This window comes from Pseudophryne corroboree, chromosome 9 (assembly GCF_028390025.1).
Source record: "Pseudophryne corroboree isolate aPseCor3 chromosome 9, aPseCor3.hap2, whole genome shotgun sequence".
In the NCBI taxonomy this organism is placed as follows: Eukaryota; Metazoa; Chordata; class Amphibia; order Anura; family Myobatrachidae; genus Pseudophryne; species Pseudophryne corroboree.
The window spans coordinates 9,481,022-9,501,659 of NC_086452.1; the positions used below are offsets into that span (position 1 = coordinate 9,481,022).

The window sequence follows — 20,638 nt, forward strand, 5'->3', positions numbered from 1 at the left end:
TATAAAGCTCTGCAGCAGCCAGTCAGATCTGCAGACGTATGACGTAGGTGGTATAAGGCTCTGCAGCAGCCAGTCAGATCTGCAGACGTATGACGTAGGTGGTATAAGGCTCTGCAGCAGCCAGTCAGATCTGCAGACGTATGACACAGGTAGTATAAAGCTCTGCAGCAGCCAGTCAGATCTGCAGACGTATGACGTAGGTGGTATAAGGCTCTGCAGCAGCCAGTCAGATCTGCAGACGTATGACGTAGGTGGTATAAGGCTCTGCAGCAGCCAGTCAGATCTGCAGACGTATGACGCAGGTGGTATAAGGCTCTGCAGCAGCCAGTCAGCTCTGTGCATGGCAGGAATGCAGGAAATGTGCCTGGACAAGTCAGGAGGGAAGCTATGAGGAAGCAATGTGGCAGTGTAACAGTGACAGCGCTGACAGGAAGCGCAGAGTGTGAGTGTGTCGCTGTGTGACAGGAAGCTCTGTGTGAGTGTGTGTCATTTGCAGAGGAAGCCCAGAGAGTTTGTTAATGAAACGTCAGGCCAGCAGTGACAATCTGTCCTTCCGGCACCCTCTGCCCACCTCAGCACTGTGACACCCTGAGGGGGAGGCCCGGGCGCGATGACTCCCCTCAAACTGAATGAAGAGGAAATGGCAGATGTTAAGAGAGATGTAAGTAGCAGAACATTGCACTGCAGGCGGGTGGTGATTGGGCTTTGCTGGATGAAGCGTTGTGATGTTACTGATATACCAGGCGATGATGTCACTGCGCCACAGACAGGGCAATAAACGCACGTCACAACCTATGTGAGCGCCATCTATGCAGAGCCTCCCCCAGGTGCTTTAATAGCGGGGCCAGCGCTACCATTGGGGGAACTGTATGGCGGAGATCTGGAAGTGCGCAACACTGAGGGGCTTATGCACATCCCTCTGCGGAGCGGACTGTCCATGTGCAGGTATGAAGAGCACAGAAGTGCGGGCGATGCAGGGTGATACATAAACCAGGGCTGTCTTTCTGTATGGGCTCAATGGACAGTTACCCAAGGGCCCCAGGAGTATAAGGGTCCTAGGCTGATAGCTGAGGGTCCCCTTTTTCCAGGGGTACCAGATTATTGAAAATCGCCCCTGGGGAACCGGAGATATCGGACTTCAAAGCAGTGGTCCCCATCCGAGCCTGTTACTTGCTCCTCCCTGCCATATATCTCGGGTTCTGTCTGACCTCTCCCATCTCCTCCTCTGCCGGGTCCTGTACGGGGTGTCAGTCTCGGGCCTGTGACGCTGTCAGCGATAGGCTGGGATTGCGGTGCTGCCCTGATATCACTGACACGAGACTCACATACGCCTCCTGTCTGCTACTCTCCTCCATTGGTGGTGGTGGGGGGGGGGGATTAATTACAGGTAGGTTCAGTAAGGTATAAATGATATGGTGGGTGATGGAGGGTTAATGACTGTTGTAAGGGGGGAATAAATTCCCAGGTGATAAATTACTGTGTCGTGTGTAAGGGGGAAATAAATCCCCAGGTGGGAGTGTAAGAGGATAATAAATTACTGTGTCGTGTGTAAGGGGGGGAATAAATGGGGATGTAGATGATTTGCCAGCAGTCAGGACACCGACGTCGGGAATGCTGGCTAGTAGGGGATACTCTCATTCGTGACCCTATGGCGAGCGCAGTGAGCCCGCAAAGAGCTCCGATGCCGGCATTACAGCCCCAACCCAATAAATGGCCGCGTGGGGGTGTATGAGGGGGAAATTATTTACAGTGAGGGTGGAATGAATTACAGGGGGGCAGGTATAGGAAAGGGAATGAATTACAGGGGGGGTAGGTATAGGAAGGGGAATGAATTACAGGGGGGCAGGCATAGGAAGGGGAGTAAATTACAGGGGGCAGGTATAGGAAGGGGAATGAATTACAGGGGGCAGGTATAGGAAGGGGAATGAATTACAGGGGGCAGGTATAGGAAGGGGAAGGAATTACAGGGGAGCAGGTATAGGAAGGGGAAGGAATTACAGGGGGGCAGGTATAGGAAGGGGAAGGAATTACAGGGGGGCAGGTATAGGAAGGGGAAGGAATTACAGGGGGCAGGTATAGGAAGGGAAATGAATTACAGGGGGGCAGGTATAGGAAGGGGAATTAATTACAGGGGGCAGGCATAGGAAGAGGAATGAATGACGGGGGCAGGCATAGGAAGGGGAATGAATTACAAGGGGGCAGGTATAGGAAGGGGAATGAATTACAGGGGGCAGGCATAGGAAGGGGAATGAATGACAGGGGGGCAGGCATAGGAAGGGGAATGAATGACGGGGGCAGGTATAGGAAGGGGAATGAATTACAGGGGGGCAGGCATAGGAAGGGGAATGAATTACAGGGGGGCAGGCATAGGAAGAGGAATGAATTACAGGGGGCAGGGCAGGCATAGGAAGGGGAATGAATTACAGGGGGCAGGTATAGGAAGGGGAATGAATGACAGGGGGCAGGCATAGGAAGGGGAATGAATGACAGGGGGGCAGGCATAGGAAGGGGAATGAATTACAAGGGGGCAGGCATAGGAAGGGGAATGAATGACAGGGGGGCAGGTATAGGAAGGGGAATGAATGACAGGGGGGCAGGTATAGGAAGGGGAATGAATGACAGGGGGGCAGGCATAGGAAGGGGAATGAATGACGGGGGCAGGCATAGGAAGTGGAATGAATGACGGGGGCAGGCATAGGAAGGGGAATGAATTACAGGGGGGCAGGGCAGGCATAGGAAGGGGAATGAATTACAGGGGGGCAGGCATAGGAAGGGGAATGAATGACAGGGGGGCAGGCATAGGAAGGGGAATGAATTACAGGGGGGCAGGCATAGGAAGGGGAATGAATTACAGGGGGGCAGGCATAGGAAGAGGAATGAATTACAGGGGGGCAGGCATAGGAAGGGGAATGAATTACAGGGGGCAGGTATAGGAAGGGGAATGAATGACAGGGGGCAGGGCAGGCATAGGAAGGGTAGTAAATTACAAAGTCAAATCGACCAGATGACCTCGCTCCAGCAGGTATTCCCAGATTTTGACACAGATAGAATAGAGCATGGGTCTTCAACCTGCGGCCCTCCAGCTGCTGTGGAACTACACATCCCAGCATGCCCTTTCTCAGTTTCAGCATACCTTAATAGCAAGTCTGTGGCAGGGCATGCTGGGATGTATAGTTTCACAGCAGCTGGCGAGCTACAGGTTGAAGACCCATGGGATAGAGGATGGTTACTCGTCCATTAGTAACCAGAGGGGCTTATTCCACCACTCCTAGGGATGTCCTCTCATGGTCAGCAACCGCCTGTTACTGACTCCTCCCACTGCGTAGTGGACGGGTAACTCGCTGCCACCACAGGCCCCTGCACTGGCACCTAGAACCACTTATTCTACACAGACTTCTATAAGCGACACCTGTACGGTGGTGGAGGGTTTCACCTGGAGACTTTGGGCCAGGGAACAGCACAGCGTCTCCAGCTGATCTGGTGGTCACAGGATACAAGCAGATGCAGACGTCTTGGAACAAGTATATTGCTTAATGGATACAAAAACAGTTACTCCATAGCATACACATATTCTTCAGAAGTCCACGCCTCTCCAGGTGGTCAGAGGCTACACACATTCAGGGCTTACAGGACCTCCTTTTATCCAGGTGTAACACACAATACCACCGGAGGTAAGCCTACACCTGGGCCCCTTAGCCAATCAAGCGGTTGTGCTGGGCATTGTCCGTAACACACGGTGGGGAGAGGTCTCTCCTCTGTACCTGAGGCCACCTGGAGTGATAGTCACCGCCCGGGTGCCAGCACGTCTGGAGACTGTACTCCCAGGTTTCTGCCGGGGGACGTTATCACCTTCTCTGGCTAAATTTGGCTTCCAGAGGCAGGGAACCAAGATCCCCAGCTAGCAGACTCCTGGCCACCACGCTTCTAAAGATCCTATTCACCAAACGGAGTCTCAAACAGAATCAAGGGGTAAGGGGCAATTAGGAAGGGGAATTAATTACAGGGTGGGGGTATACGAAGGTGAATGAGTTACAGGGTGGGGGGTATAGAACTGGGGATGAATAACAGGGTGGGGGAAAAGGAAGGGGAATGAATTACAGGGTGTGGGTATAGGAAGGGGAATGAATTACAGGGTGGGGTATAGGAAGGGGAATGAATTACAGGGTGGGGGTAAAGTAAGGGAATGAATTACAGGGTGGGGGTATAGGAAGGGGAATGAATTACAGGGTGGGGGGTATAGAAATGGGGATGAATAACAGGGTGGGGGTAAAGGAAGGGGAATGAATTACAGAGTGGGGGTAAAGTAAGGGGATGAATTACAGGGTGGGGGTATAGGAAGGGGAATGAATTACATGGTGGGGGTATAGGAAGGGGAATGAATCACAGGGTGGGGATATAGAAAGGGGAATGAATCACAGGGTGGTTGTATAGGAAGGGGAATGAATTACAGGGTGGGGGCATAGGAAGGGGAATGAATTACAGGGTGGGGGTATGGGAAGGGGAATGAATTATAGGGTGTGGGTAAAGGAAGGGGAATGAATTACAGGGTGGGGGTAAAGGATGGTGAATTAATTACATGGTGGGGGTATAGGAAGGGGAATGAATTGCAGGGTGGGGTATAGAAAGGGGAATGAATTACAGGGTGGTTGTATAGGAAGGGGAATGAATTACAGGGTGCGGTATAGGAAGGAATGGCTTACATGGTGGGGGTATAGGAAAAGGAATTAATTTCAGGGTGGGGGTATAGGAAGGGGAATGAAATACAGGGTGGGGGTATAGGAAGGGGAATGAAATACAGGGTGGGGGTATAGGATGGGGAATGAATCACAGGGTGGGGGTATAGGAAGGGGAATGAATCACAGGGTGGGGGTATAGGAAGGGGAATGAATTGCAAGGTGGGGGTATACGAAGGGGAATGAGTTACAGGGTGGGGGTATAGAAAGGGGAATGAATTACAGAGTAGGGGCAAAGGAAGGGGAATAAATTACAGGGTGGGTGTAAAGGAAGGGGAATGAATTACAGGGTGGGGGTAAAGTAAGGGGAATTAATTAAAGGGTGGGGTATAGGAAGGGGAATGAATCACAGGGTGGGGGTATAGGAAGGGGAAAGAATTACAGGGTGGGGGTATAGGAAGGGGAATTAATTGCAGGGTGGGGGTATACGAAGGGGAATGAGTTACAGGGTGGGGGTATGGAAAGGGGAATGAATAACAGAGTAGGGGCAAAGGAAGGGGAATGAATTGGGTGGGGGTATAGGAAGGAGAATTAATTGCAGGGTGGGGGTATAGGAATGGGGATAAAGTACAGGGTGGGGGTAAAGGAAGGGGAATTAATTACAGGTTGAGGGAAAAGTAAGGGGAATGAATTAAAGGGTGGGGTATAGGAAGGGGAATGAATCACAGGGTGGGGGTATAGGAAGGGGAATGAATCACAGGGTGGGGGTATAGAAAGGGGAGTGAATCCCAGGTTGGTTGTATAGGAAGGGGAATGAATTACAGGGTGGGGGTATAGAAAGGGGAATGAATCACAGGGTGGTTGTATAGGAAGGGGAATTAATTACAGGGTGGGGGTACAGGAAGGTGAATTAATTACAGGGTGGGGGTATAGAAAGGGGAATGAATTACAGGGTGGGGGTATAGGAAGGGGAATAAATTACAGGGTGGGGGTATAGGAAGGGGAATGAATTGCAGGGTGGGGGTATAGGAAGGGTAATGAATCACAGGGTGGGGGTATAGAAAGGGGAGTGAATCCCAGGTTGGTTGTATCGGAAGGGGAATGAATTACATGGTGGGGGTATAGGAAGGGGAATGAATCATAGGGTGGGGGTATAGAAAGGGGAATGAATCACAGAGTGGTTGTATAGGAAGGGGAATGAATTGCAGGGTGGGGTATAGGAATGGGGATGAATTACAGGGTGGGGGTAAAGAAAGGGGAATGAATTACAGGGTGGGGTAAAGTAAGGGGAATTAATTTAAGGGTGGGGTATAGGAAGGGAATGAATCACAGGGTGGGAGTATAGGAAGGGGAATGAATTGCAGGGTGGGGGTTTAGGAATGGGGATGAATTACAGGGTGGGGGTAAGGAAAGGGGAATGAATTACAGCGTGGGGGTATATGAAGGGGAATGAATTGCATGGTGGGGGTATGGGAAGGGGAATGCATTTCATGGTGGGGTATAGGAAGGGGGATGAATTGCAGGGTGGGGTATAGGAAGGGGGATTAATTGCAGGGTGGGGGTATAGGAAGGGGGATGAATTGCAGGGTGGGGGTATAGGAAGGTGACTGAATCACAGGGTGGGGGTATAGAAAGGGGAATTAATCACAGGGTGGTTGTATAGGAAGGGGAATGAATTGCAGGGTGGGGGTATAGGAATGGGGATGAATTACAGGGTGGGGGTAAAGAAAGGGGAATGAATTACAGGGTGTGGGGTAAAGTAAGGGGAATTAATTAAAGGGTGGGGTATAGGAAGGGAATGAATCACAGGGTAGGGGTATAGAAATGGGGATGAATTACAGGGTGGGGGTAAAGAAAGGGGAATGAATTACAGGGTGGGGGTAAAGTAAGGGGAATGAATTAAAGGGTGGGGGTATAGGAAGGATAATGAATTGCAGGGTGGGGTTATAGGAATGGGGATGAATTACAGGGTGGGGGTAAAGGAAGGGGAATGAATTACAGGGTGGGGGTATAGGAAGGGGAATGAGTCACAGGGTGGGGGTATAGAAGGGGGAATGAATCACAGGGTGGTTGTATAGGAAGGGGAATGAATTACAGGGTGGGGTATAGGAAGGGAATGAATCACAGGGTGAGAGTATAGGAAGGGGAATGGATTACAGGGTTGGGGTATAGAAAGGGGAGTGAATCACAGGTTGGTTGTATAGGAAGGGGAATGAATCACAGGGTGGGGGGTATAGGAAGGGGAATGAGTTACAGCGTGGGGGTATATGAAGGGGAATTAATTGCATGGTGGGGGTATGGTAAAGGGAATGCATTACATGGTGGGGTATAGGAAGGGGGATGAATTGCAGGGTGGGGTATAGGAAGGGGGATTAATTGCAGGGTGGGGGTATAGGAAGGGGGATGAATTGCAGGGTGGGGGTATAGGAAGGGGAATGAATCACAGGGTGGGGGTATGGAAAGTGGAATGAATGACAGGGTGGTTGTATAGGAAGGGGAATGAATTACAGGGTGGGGGTATAGGAAGGGGAATGAATTGCAGGGTGGGGGTATAGGAAGGGGAATGCATTACAGGGTGGGGGTATAGGAAGGGGAATGAATTACAGGGTGGGGATATAGGAAGGATAATGAATTGCAGGGTGGGGTTATAGGAATGGGGATGAATTACAGGGTGGGGGTAAAGGAAGGGGAATGAATTACAGGGTGGGGGTATAGGAAGGGGAATGAGTCACAGGGTGAGGGTATAGAAGAGGGAATGAATCACAGGGTGGTTGTATAGGAAGGGGAATGAATTACAGGGTGGGGGTAAAGGGAGGGGAATGATTCACAGGGTGGGTATGGAAAGTGGAATTAATTACAGGGTGAGGTATAGGAAGGGGGATAAATTGCAGGGTGGTGTATAGGAAGGGGGATGAATTACAGGGTGGGGGTATAAGAAGGGGAATGAATCACAGGGTGGTGGTATAGGAAGGGGAATGAATTACAGGGTGGGGGCATAGGAAGGGGAATAAATTACAGGGTGGGGGTGTAGGAAGGGGAATGAATAGAAGGGTGGGGGTATAGGAAGGGGAATGAATTACAGGGTGGGGGGTATAGGAAGGGGAATGAATCACAGGGCGGGGGTATAAGAAGGGGAATGAATTACAGGGGGCAGGTATAGGAAGGGGAATGAATTACAGGGTGGGGGTATAAGAAGGGGAATGAATTACAGGGATGGGGTATAGGAAGGGGAATGAATCACGGTGGGGGTATACGAAGGTGAATTAATTGCAGGGAGGGGGTATAGGAAGGTGAATGAATTACAGGGTGGGGGTATAAGAAGGAATGAATCACAAGCTGGGGGTATAGGAAGGGGAATGAATTACAGGGTGGGGGCATAGGAAGGGGAATAAATTAAAGGGTGGGGGCATAGGAAGGGGAATGAATTACAGGTGAGGGAATAGGAATGGTAATGAATAACAGGGTGGTGGTATAGGATTGGGAATGAATTACAGGGTGGGGGTATAGGAAGGGGAATGAATTACAGGTGAGGGTATAGGAAGGGTAATGAATAACAGGGTGGGGGTAAAGGAAGGTAAATGAATTACAGGGTGGGGGTATAAGAAGGGGAATGATCACAGGGTGGGGGTATAGGATTGGGAATGAATTACAGGGTGGGGGTATAGGAAGGGGAATGAATAACAGGGTGGGGGTGTTAGAAGGGGAATGAATAGAAGGGTGGGGGTATAAGAAGGGGAATGAATCACAGGGCGGGGGTATAAGAAGGGGAATGAATTACGGGGCAGGTATAGGAAGGGGAATGAATTACAGGGTGGGGGTATAAGAAGGGGAATGAATTACAGGGAGGGGGTATAGGAAGGGGAATGAATCACAGGGTGGGGGTATACGAAGGTGAATGAATTGCAGGGAGGGGGTATAGGAAGGTGAATGAATTACAGGGTGGGGGTATAAGAAGGAATGAATCACAAGCTGGGGGTATAGGAAGGGGAATGAATTACAGGGTGGGGGCATAGGAAGGGGAATAAATTAAAGGGTGGGGGCATAGGAAGGGGATTGAATTACAGGTGAGGGTATAGGAATGGTAATGAATAACAGGGTGGTAGTATAGGATTGGGAATGAATTACAGGGTGGGGGTATAGGAAGGGGAATGAATTACAGGTGAGGGTATAGGAAGGGTAATGAATCACAGGGTGAGAGTATAGGAAGGGGAATGGATTACAGGGTTGGGGTATAGAAAGGGGAGTGAATCACAGGTTGGTTGTATAGGAAGTGGAATGAATTACAGGGTGGGGGGTATAGGAAGGGGAATGAATTACAGGGTGGGGGTATAGGAAGGGGAATGAATTACAGCGTGGGGGTATATGAAGGGGAATTAATTGCATGGTGGGGGTATGGGAAAGGGAATGCATTACATGGTGGGGTATAGGAAGGGGAATGCATTACAGGGTGGGGGTATAGGAAGGGGAATGAATTACAGGGTGGGGGTATAGGAAGGATAATGAATTGCAGGGTGGGGTTATAGGAATGGGGATGAATTACAGGGTGGGGGTAAAGGAAGGGGAATGAATTACAGGGTGGGGTATAGGAAGGGGGATTAATTGCAGGGTGGGGGTATAGGAAGGGGGATGAATTGCAGGGTGGGGGTATAGGAAGGGGAATGAATCACAGGGTGGGGGTATGGAAAGTGGAATGAATTACAGGGTGGTTGTATAGGAAGGGGAATGAATTACAGGGTGGGGGTATAGGAAGGGGAATGAATTGCAGGGTGGGGGTATAGGAAGGGGAATGCATTACAGGGTGGGGGTATAGGAAGGGGAATGAATTACAGGGTGGGGGTATAGGAAGGATAATGAATTGCAGGGTGGGGTTATAGGAATGGGGATGAATTACAGGGTGGGGGTAAAGGAAGGGGAATGAATTACAGGGTGGGGGTATAGGAAGGGGAATGAGTCACAGGGTGGGGGTATAGAAGGGGGAATGAATCACGGTGGTTGTATAGGAAGGGGAATGAATTACAGGGTGGGGGTAAAGGAAGGGGAATGAATTACAGGGTGGGAGTATAGGAAGGGGAATGAGTTACAGGGTGAGGGTATAGAAGAGGGAATGAATCACAGGGTGGTTGTATAGGAAGGGGAATGAATTACAGGGTGGGGGTAAAGGGAGGGGAATGATTCACAGGGTGGGGTATGGAAAGTGGAATTAATTACAGGGTGAGGTATAGGAAGGGGGATAAATTGCAGGGTGGTGTATAGGAAGGGGGATGAATTACAGGGTGGGGGTATAAGAAGGGGAATGAATCACAGGGTGGTGGTATAGGAAGGGGAATGAATTACAGGGTGGGGGCATAGGACGGGGAATAAATTACAGGGTGGGGGTGTAGGAAGGGGAATGAATAGAAGGGTGGGGGTATAGGAAGGGGAATGAATTACAGGGTGGGGGGTATAGGAAGGGGAATGAATCACAGGGCGGGGGTATAAGAAGGGGAATGAATTATAGGGGGCAGGTATAGGAAGGGGAATGAATTACAGGGTGGGGGTATAAGAAGGGGAATGAATTACAGGGAGGGGGTATAGGAAGGGGAATGAATCACAGGGTGGGGGTATACGAAGGTGAATGAATTGCAGGGAGGGGGTATAGGAAGGTGAATGAATTACAGGGTGGGGGTATAAGTAGGAATGAATCACAAGCTGGGGGTATAGGAAGGGGAATGAATTACAGGGTGGGGGCATAGGAAGGGGAATAAATTAAAGGGTGGGGGCATAGGAAGGGGAATGAATTACAGGTGAGGGTATAGGAATGGTAATGAATAACAGGGTGGTGGTATAGGATTGGGAATGAATTACAGGGTGGGGGTATAGGAAGGGGAATGAATTACAGGTGAGGGTATAGGAAGGGTAATGAATAACAGGGTGGGGGTAAAGGAAGGTAAATGAATTACAGGGTGGGGGTATAAGAAGGGGAATGATCACAGGGTGGGGGTATAGGATTGGGAATGAATTACAGGGTGGGGGTATAGGAAGGGGAATGAATAACAGGGTGGGGGTGTTAGAAGGGGAATGAATAGAAGGGTGGGGGTATAAGAAGGGAATGAATCACAGGGCGGGGGTATAAGAAGGGGAATGAATTACAGGGGGCAGGTATAGGAAGGGGAATGAATTACAGGGTGGGGGTATAAGAAGGGGAATGAATTACAGGGAGGGGGTATAGGAAGGGGAATGAATCACAGGGTGGGGGTATACGAAGGTGAATGAATTGCAGGGAGGGGGTATAGGAAGGGGAATGAATTACAGGGTGGGGGCATAGGAAGGGGAATAAATTAAAGGGTGGGGGCATAGGAAGGGGAATGAATTACAGGTGAGGGTATAGGAATGGTAATGAATAACAGGGTGGTGGTATAGGATTGGGAATGAATTACAGGGTGGGGGTATAGGAAGGGGAATGAATTACAGGTGAGGGTATAGGAAGGCTAATGAATAACAGGGTGGGGGTAAAGGAAGGTAAATGAATTACAGGGTGGGGGTATAAGAAGGGGAATGATCACAGGGTGGGGGTATAGGATTGGGAATGAATTACAGGGTGGGGGTATAGGAATGGTAATGAAGTACAGGGTGGGGGTAAAGAAAGGTGAAATTGCAGGGAGGGGGTATAGGAAGGTGAATGAATTACAGGGTGGGGGTATAAGAAGGAATGAATCACAAGCTGGGGGTATAGGAAGGGGAATGAATTACAGGGTGGGGGCATAGGAAGGGGAATAAATTAAAGGGTGGGGGCATAGGAAGGGGAATGAATTACAGGTGAGGGTATAGGAATGGTAATGAATAACAGGGTGGTGGTATAGGCTTAGGAATGAATTACAGGGTGGGGGTATAGGAAGGGGAATGAATTACAGGTGAGGGTATAGGAATGGTAATGAATAACAGGGTGGGGGTATAGGAAGGGGAATGAATTACAGGGTGGGGGTATAAGAAGGGGAATGAATTACAGGTGAGGGTATAGGAAGGGTAATGAATAACAGGGTGGGGGTAAAGGAAGGTAAATGAATAACAGGGTGGGGGTAAAGGAAGGTAAATGAATTACAGGGTGGGGGTATAAGAAGGGGAATGATCACAGGGTGGGGGTATAGGATTGGGAATGAATTACAGGTGGGGGTATAGGAAGGGGAATGAATAACAGGGTGGGGGTGTTAGAAGGGGAATGAATAGAAGGGTGGGGGTATAGGAAGGTGAATGAATTACAGGGTGGGGGTAAAGGAAGGGGAATGAATCACAGGCTGGGGGTATAAGAAGGGGAATGTTCACAGGGTGGGGGTATAGGAATGGTAATGAAGTACAGGGTGGGGGTAAAGGAAGGGGAATGAATCACAGGCTGGGGGTATAGGATGGGGAATGGATGGGGGTTGTGATGACATGAGGGACATCCAGACCATATTTGTGACTGTGCCTCATTGCTCCCAGATATTCTTAGCCCTTGGTCCTCCAGGTCACCAGTTACAAGTTTCCCAATGGAGGTATTTTGTGTAATGTTTGTCTTAAACCCATGACTCTAGCACATATTTTACCTATGCTCCAAGTTGGTACTTGTATTGGGTATCCACAAGCACATAGCATCCCTCTGAAGGATCACAGACCATTATGGACCGTAGTCTGCCTCCAGCAAGCGCAGGATGCTCCAGAGCGTGCCAGTCACCGGTACAAGCCACTGCCGCTGGCCGGGGAATTATGGAGAACGTGCTGGCCTTCCAGAGGGGTGGTCTTCAGTATGCGGACTGACGGGATCCCGGCGCACAGTATACCGGCGCCGGTATCCCGACAGCTGGCATACCGACACTTATTCTCCCTCGTGGGGGTCCACGACCCCCCTGGAGGGAGAATAAAATAGCGTGGTAGCGCGCCACCGTGCCCGTAGCGTGGCGAGCACAGCGAGCCCGCAAGGGGCTCATTTGCGCTCGCCACACTGTCGGTAAGCCGGCGGTCTGGGCTCCCGGCGCTGGCATGCTGGTCGCCGGGAGCCCGACCGCCGGCATACCGTAGTGAACCCTTCCAGAGAATGGTACTCTGTGTCTACAAAGTAATAATCCAGAGAACACATTCCCAGACCCTCCAACATGACCCGCCCCACTAGGTACAAAATGCTCTGTTCCTGGACTTCCCTCTTAATTTATGATTTCCATCACCTGTGTTGAACTAGTTACATGATAAGAAAGCTGTTTCTTCACAGGTGATGGAAATCATACATTAAGAGGGAAGTCCAGAAACAGAGCATTTTGTACCTAGTGGGGCGGGTCATGTTGGAGGGTATGCATTCCTGGCTGACCACATGAACTACAGGAAGGACTATAGTGCGAGCCTGGGCAGCCCAGACATCATGGAGCCACTGCCGCAGGGTCCGGAATGCAGTGATTGATGATTGGTCCAGCCACAGGATATAATGTTTTCCAATGAGATCTCTAGAGAAAGATGTGGATTCAGCTCAGAAGTTCAAGATGTGCACGTCGGGAAGCAAGGAAGGGTAAGCCCACCTTGGAGTCTGGCAGATGAGACATCTTAGGAACCATTGCTGAAGACCATGTCTCTCTCTGCTGTTGGAAGATGTAGCACCAGGGCTGGTGTGGGCTAAATGCTCCCACTGGACTTTCCCAATATCAGGCACCCGCACCATAGAAGTTCAGTAACCACCAGCAAGTCTGCCCCTTTACTGTTTAGGGTTTTGTTGATCTGTCTCTGTCAAGAGCAAAGTAACAATGAAGTGGAACCATTACCTCATCAGCAGCACTTTGAGGAAAGCCTCAGCAGCCAGGACATCCCGGGGTTGGCCAACCTGGAACTGTTATGGCTTGTTTCCCCTTGTATGTTTTGTACGAGCTACTATTTGCAATGCATGTTCCTGTGCCCGAGGAACCCTTACCTCAGAGTGCTACAACCTCAGCTGTGTGCTTGTCCGCCATTTGGCCTGGGTGAATTTGCTTACTGGTAGTCTGATATTTAGTGGCAGTGGTGGCATCATCCAGTCCCGGAGGATCCAGGTGAGTCGGGAAGAGCTGCAGTAAGCACGATGCAGGGTTGGTGCAGAACTTTTGGGCAATAACCTCCACGGGTTATATATTCCACCCATGAAAGGTACCTGGTGAGGGGGCCATCTTGGGCACACTGCGTAGGATTACCCTGGGTGGAGTAGGTTCTGGCCAGATGAGATGACACAAAATGGGAGGTTGCAGCGTTCTAACGCTCAGAGTAGGGTCCCAACATAACCGTCAGGTCCATGTATTTTTCATCCCGTCCACGAGCGTACCAGGTGAGGCAGCCATGTTGGGCGCGGTACGAAGGTTACGCTGGGGGGGGATACAAGGACCCAAGCATATATGGGATCACCTGACACGTGTGTGGCAGTATGAATACATCCACGTGAGGGGCATCTACCCATAGAGAATGTACTTCAGTGGAGGTATAGCATACAGGTGCACATTGAGCCAAGTACCACCAGCAGGTACCGGGCAGGGCAACCCTGGCACTATGGCAGTATAAAGGCCCGCCTAGGTATGTGTGATGGGGGTGGGGGGGCAGACTAATCTGTAGGGATGGCAATAAGAGGCTGTGCAGCAAGCATGACCTTCTGGCGTTACCTCGGTTACCTAGCGCCATTGTCAGATGGCATCAGATCACTTACCTCAGTGGAGCAGCGCTGCCAAGACGCGATCATCTGATCTTACGCCGGCGGACTAGAGCTGATTGCGCTGCACATGCGCAGCCCGATCAGATCCTCAAATTAAAGCGATCCTATAAGCGTAGTCATCGCCAGGATAGGAAACATACCATGGTAACATGTACATTACTGTGGTGATAATGTGACGTCACACTGTATAATACGTCATGTGCTGTACGCCTCCGGTTCTCATGTGTCTCTGTTATGTCCCTTTACTTCCTACCACTCTCACACCTGCACTCCATGCATTCAGGATAACCCTACCACTCTCACACCTGCACTCCATGCATTCAGGATAACCCTACCACTCTCACACCTGCACTCCATGCATTCAGGATAACCCTACCACTCTCACACCTGCACTCCATGCATTCAGGATAACCCTACCACTCTCACACCTGCACTCCATGCATTCAGGATAACCCTACCACTCTCACACCTGCACTCCATGCATTCAGGATAACCCTACCACTCTCACACCTGCACTCCATGCGTTCAGGATAACCCTACCACTCTCACACCTGCACTCCATGCGTTCAGGATAACCCTACCACTCTCACACCTGCACTCCATGCATTCAGGATAACCCTACCACTCTCACACCTGCACTCCATGCATTCAGGATAATCCTACCACTCTCACACCTGCACTCCATGCATTCGGGATAATCTTACCACTCTCATACCTGCACTCCATGCATTCAGGATAACCCTACCACTCTCACACCTGCGCTCCATGCATTCAGGATAACCCTACCACTCTCACACCTGCACTCCATGCATTCAGGATAACCCTACCACTCTCACACCTGCACTCCATGCGTTCAGGATAACCCTACCACTCTCACACCTGCACTCCATGCATTCAGGATAACCCTACCACTCTCACACCTGCACTCCATGCATTCAGGATAACCCTACCACTCTCACACCTGCACTCCATGCATTCAGGATAACCCTACCACTCTCACACCTGCACTCCATGCATTCAGGATAATCCTACCACTCTCACACCTGCACTCCATGCATTCGGGATAATCTTACCACTCTCATACCTGCACTCCATGCATTCAGGATAACCCTACCACTCTCACACCTGCGCTCCATGCATTCAGGATAACCCTACCACTCTCACACCTGCACTCCATTCATTCGGGATAATCTTACCATTCTCATACCTGCACTCCATGCATTCAGGATAACCCTACCACTCTCACACCTGCGCTCCATGCATTCAGGATAACCCTACCACTCTCACACCTGCACTCCATTCATTCGGGATAATCTTACCATTCTCATACCTGCACTCCATGCATTCAGGATAATCCTACCACTTTCACACCTGCACTCCGTGCATTCAGGATAACCCTACCACTCTCACACCTGCACTCCATGCATTCAGGATAATCCTACCACTCTCACACCTACACTCCATGCATTCAGGATAACCCTACCACTCTCACCCCTGCACTCCATGCATTCAGGATAACCCTAGCACTCTCACACCTGCACTCCTCACATTACAGATAACCCTACCACTTTCACACCTGCACTCCATGCATTCAGGATAACCCTACCACTCTCACACCTGCACTCCATGCATTCAGGATAATCCTACCACTCTCACACCTGCACTGCATGCATTCGGGATAACCCTACCACTCTCACACCTGCACTCCTCACATTACAGATAACCCTACTACTCTCACACCTGCACTACATGCATTCGGGATAGCCCTACCACTCTCACGCCTGCACTCCATGCATTCGGGATAACCCTACCACTCTCACACCTGCGCTCCTCACATTACAGATAACCCTACCACTCTCACGCCTGCACTCCATGCATTCAGGATAACCCTACCACTCTCACACCTGCACTACATGCATTCAGGATAACCCTACCACTCTCACACCTGCACTCCATGCATTCAGGATAACCCTACCACTCTTACACCTGCACTCCTCTCATTACGGATAACCCTACCACTCTCACACCTGCACTCCATGCATTCAGGATAACCCTACCACTCTCACACCTGCACTCCTCTCATTACGGATAACCCTACCACTCTCACACCTGCACTCCATGCATTCAGGATAACCCTACCACTCTCACACCTGCACTCCATGCATTCAGGATAACCCTACCACTCTCATACCTGCACTCCATGCATTCAGGATAACCCTACCACTCTTACACCTGCACTCCTCTCATTACGGATAACCCTACCACTCTCACACCTGCACTCCATGCATTCAGGATAACCCTACCACTCTCACACCTGCACTCCTCTCATTACGGATAACCCTACCACTCTCACACCTGCACTCCATGCATTCAGGATAACCCTACCACTCTCACACCTGCACTCCATGCATTCAGGATAACCCTACCACTCTCATACCTGCACTCCATGCATTCAGGATAACCCTACCACTCTTACACCTGCACTCCTCTCATTACGGATAACCCTACCACTCTCACACCTGCACTTCATGCATTCAGGATAACCCTACCACTCTCACACCTGCACTCTATGCATTCAGGATAACCCTACCACTCTCACACCTGCACTCCATGCATTCAGGATAACCCTACCACTCTTACACCTGCACTCCTCTCATTACGGATAACCCTATCACTCTCATGCCTGCACTCCATACATTCAGGATAACCCTACCACTCTCATACCTGCACTCCATGCATTCAGGATAACCCTACCACTCATACACCTGCACTCCTCTCATTACGGATAACCCTACCACTCTCACACCTGCACTCCATGCATTCAGAATAATCCTACCACTCTCACACCTGCACTCCATGCATTCAGGATAACCATACCGCTCTCACACCTGCACTCCATGCATTCAGGATAATCCTACCACTTTCACACCTGCACTCCATGCATTCAGGATAATCCTACCACTCTCACACCTGCACTCCATGCATTCAGGATAACCCTACCACTCTCACACCTGAACTTCGAGTGATGATCTTTCTGTCGGTACTGTAGTCTCAGAATATCCCTGAGGCACCATATAGAGGGATCAGTATGATTTACAGGTTGCTGGGATGCTGGCTGTCAATGTACCAGCAGCGACATCCTGGCAGCGGAGGGAGCACAAAGAGTCCCCTTGCGGGCAAGCTGCGCTCGCCACAGGATCTATTCCCACTCTATGGGTGACACAGAATAGTCCTGTAGCGCCGGGATCCTGACAGCCGGAAAATTAAATGTATACTGTGCGAGTTACTATATATTTGGGAAGAATGTAGCCATAATATACGGGATCCGGTCTCTAGGTCGACTGTGTCTAGGTCGACAATGTTTAGGTTGACCACTATTGGTCGACAGTACGTAGGTCGACCGTTTTTCAAGGTTGTCAGGGTGTCTAGGTCGACATGTTCTAGGTCGACAGGTCAAAAGGTCGACATGAGTTTTTCACTATTTTTTTCTTTGTTAGAACTTTTTCATACTTTACGATCCACGCGGACAGTTGCGATAGCCGGGCAGGGCCAGATCCGTCAGTGATTTTGAAAAGCATTGTCATGCCAGGCCATCTCATCACATAAGCAAGCAGATTATTCACAGTTCAGACAGGGTTATCACGACAATAACATTTAATTTCTTGTTCTCTCTCCAGCGTAAGAGTCATATGGGTTACATCAGGTTACATTTCTTTTAATTCGCTTCAATGGCAATAACAGTATAAACAATTGATTATATTACATACCAGCGCAGTCTCTGGGAATCAGTAGTGCGGCGACCGCAAACTGAGATTAATTTCGGTGTGCTCTCCCCCATTCATTAGGGGCTCTATCTAAACCGGATCTCTCATGGACACGTTACTGGGGGCCTTCCGCCAAACGTGGTTTCCTACCACTCACCCAGATCGTCCTCTCCCGCAGACTCACACCTCCTGTCCTGCTTCTTGTGTACCCCTGAAGTTGAGGATCCCCTTTATTTATCTGACGTCCTAGTGGATGCTGGGGACTCCGTAAGGACCATGGGGAATAGCGGCTCCGCAGGAGACTGGGCACAAAAGTAAAGCTTTAGAACTACCTGGTGTGCACTGGCTCCTCCCCCTATGACCCTCCTCCAAGCCTCAGTTAGATTTTTGTGCCCGAACGAGAAGGGTGCACACTAGGTGGCTCTCCTGAGCTGCTTAGTGAAAAGTTTAGTTTTAGGTTTTTTATGTTCAGTGAGACCTGCTGGCAACAGGCTCACTGCATCGAGGGACTAAGGGGAGAAGAAGCGAACTCACCTGCGTGCAGAGTGGATTGGGCTTCTTAGGCTACTGGACATTAGCTCCAGAGGGACCGATCACAGGCCCAGCCATGGATAGGTCCCAGAGCCGCGCCGCCGGCCCCCTTACAGAGCCAGAAGACAGAAGAGGTCCGGAAAATCGGCGGCAGAAGACGTCCTGTCTTCAACAAGGTAGCGCACAGCACTGCAGCTGTGCGCCATTGCTCTCAGCACACTTCACACTCCGGTCACTGAGGGTGCAGGGCGCTGGGGGGGGGGGGGGTGCCCTGAGACGCAATAAAAACACCTTGGATGGCAAAAAATGCATCACATATAGCTCCTGGGCTATATGGATGAATTTAACCCCTGCCAGAATACACAGAAAAACGGGAGATAAGGCCGCCGAGAAGGGGGCGGAGCCTATCTCCTCAGCACACTGGCGCCATTTTCCCTCACAGCTCCGTTGGAGGGAAGCTCCCTGGCTCTCCCCTGCAGTCACTACACTACAGAAAGGGTTAAAAAAGAGAGGGGGGCACTAATTACGCGCAGTATTAAAAATACAGCAGCTATAAGGGGAAAAACACTTATATAAGGTTATCCCTGTATATATATAGCGCTCTGGTGTGTGCTGGCAAACTCTCCCTCTGTCTCCCCAAAGGGCTAGTGGGGTCCTGTAATTTGTAGGTTAGGACTGCTGTATCAGAGAAGCCGTGAAGTGGCCAGCAGCTAAACATGTGTTTTCAAACATTTGTGACGAATTCTCTGAATTTTATTACCAGATAGGTTCAGGGATTGTTACAGGTAATTCTCAGTGTGCGGAAGGGAATTTGGGGGTTGGGGATTTGCACCCCCCTTCCTCTTTGTCTGTTGTTTGTCTGTGACCCCTCCCCCTTCCAGCACCTGATATATAATTACCTCCAGGTATGATTGAGCAGCTTCCTAATTGTTTGTCTGCTTGTTTGCATGAGGCATTGAATGGGAGCAGCATTTGGAAGGCATGCTGTTCCTTGTAGTGCCAATGGGAGATCCTGGGGGTGGCTCCCGGGTAAGTTAGCTCTCTGTATGGAAGTGTTTTAGTAAAAGCCTTTATCATGAGGCGTACTGTGACAAATTACATGGCCCTATGTGGGCACTGCTATTATGTAGGTTAGGACTGCTGTATCAGAGAAGCCGTGAAGTGGCCAGCAGCTAAACATGTGTTTTCAAACATTTGTGACGAATTCTCTGAATTTTATTACCAGATAGGTTCAGGGATTGTTACAGGTAATTCTCAGTGTGCGGAAGGGAATTTGGGGGTTGGGGATTTGCACCCCCCTTCCTCTTTGTCTGTTGTTTGTCTGTGACCCCTCCCCCTTCCAGCACCTGATATATAATTACCTCCAGGTATGATTGAGCAGCTTCCTAATTGTTTGTCTGCTTGTTTGCATGAGGCATTGAATGGGAGCAGCATTTGGAAGGCATGCTGTTCCTTGTAGTGCCAATGGGAGATCCTGGGGGTGGCTCCCGGGTAAGTTAGCTCTCTGTATGGAAGTGTTTTAGTAAAAGCCTTTATCATGAGGCGTACTGTGACAAATTACATGGCCCTATGTGGGCACTGCTATTATGTAGGTTAGGACTGCTGTATCAGAGAAGCCGTGAAGTGGCCAGCAGCTAAACATGTGTTTTCAAACATTTGTGACGAATTCTCTGAATTTTATTACCAGATAGGTTCAGGGATTGTTACAGGTAATTCTCAGTGTGCGGAAGGGAATTTGGGGGTTGGGGATTTGCACCCCCCTTCCTCTTTGTCTGTTGTTTGTCTGTGACCCCTCCCCCTTCCAGCACCTGATATATAATTACCTCCAGGTATGATTGAGCAGCTTCCTAATTGTTTGTCTGCTTGTTTGCATGAGGCATTGAATGGGAGCAGCATTTGGAAGGCATGCTGTTCCTTGTAGTGCCAATGGGAGATCCTGGGGGTGGCTCCCGGGTAAGTTAGCTCTCTGTATGGAAGTGTTTTAGTAAAAGCCTTTATCA

General features: G+C 50.0%; 1 protein-coding gene across 1 annotated transcript in view; it reads left to right on the forward strand.

Moving 5' to 3' along the window:
* Window positions 1–339: 339 nt before the first annotated feature.
* BCL10 (BCL10 immune signaling adaptor) overlaps window positions 340–20,638 on the forward strand; it is a 42,168-nt gene continuing 21,869 nt past the window's right edge. The window contains exon 1 of the mRNA XM_063938940.1: window positions 340–661. Within this exon, the coding sequence (XP_063795010.1) occupies window positions 611–661 (51 nt within the window). The 5' untranslated portion in view covers window positions 340–610. The remainder of the gene's footprint in view (window positions 662–20,638) is intronic.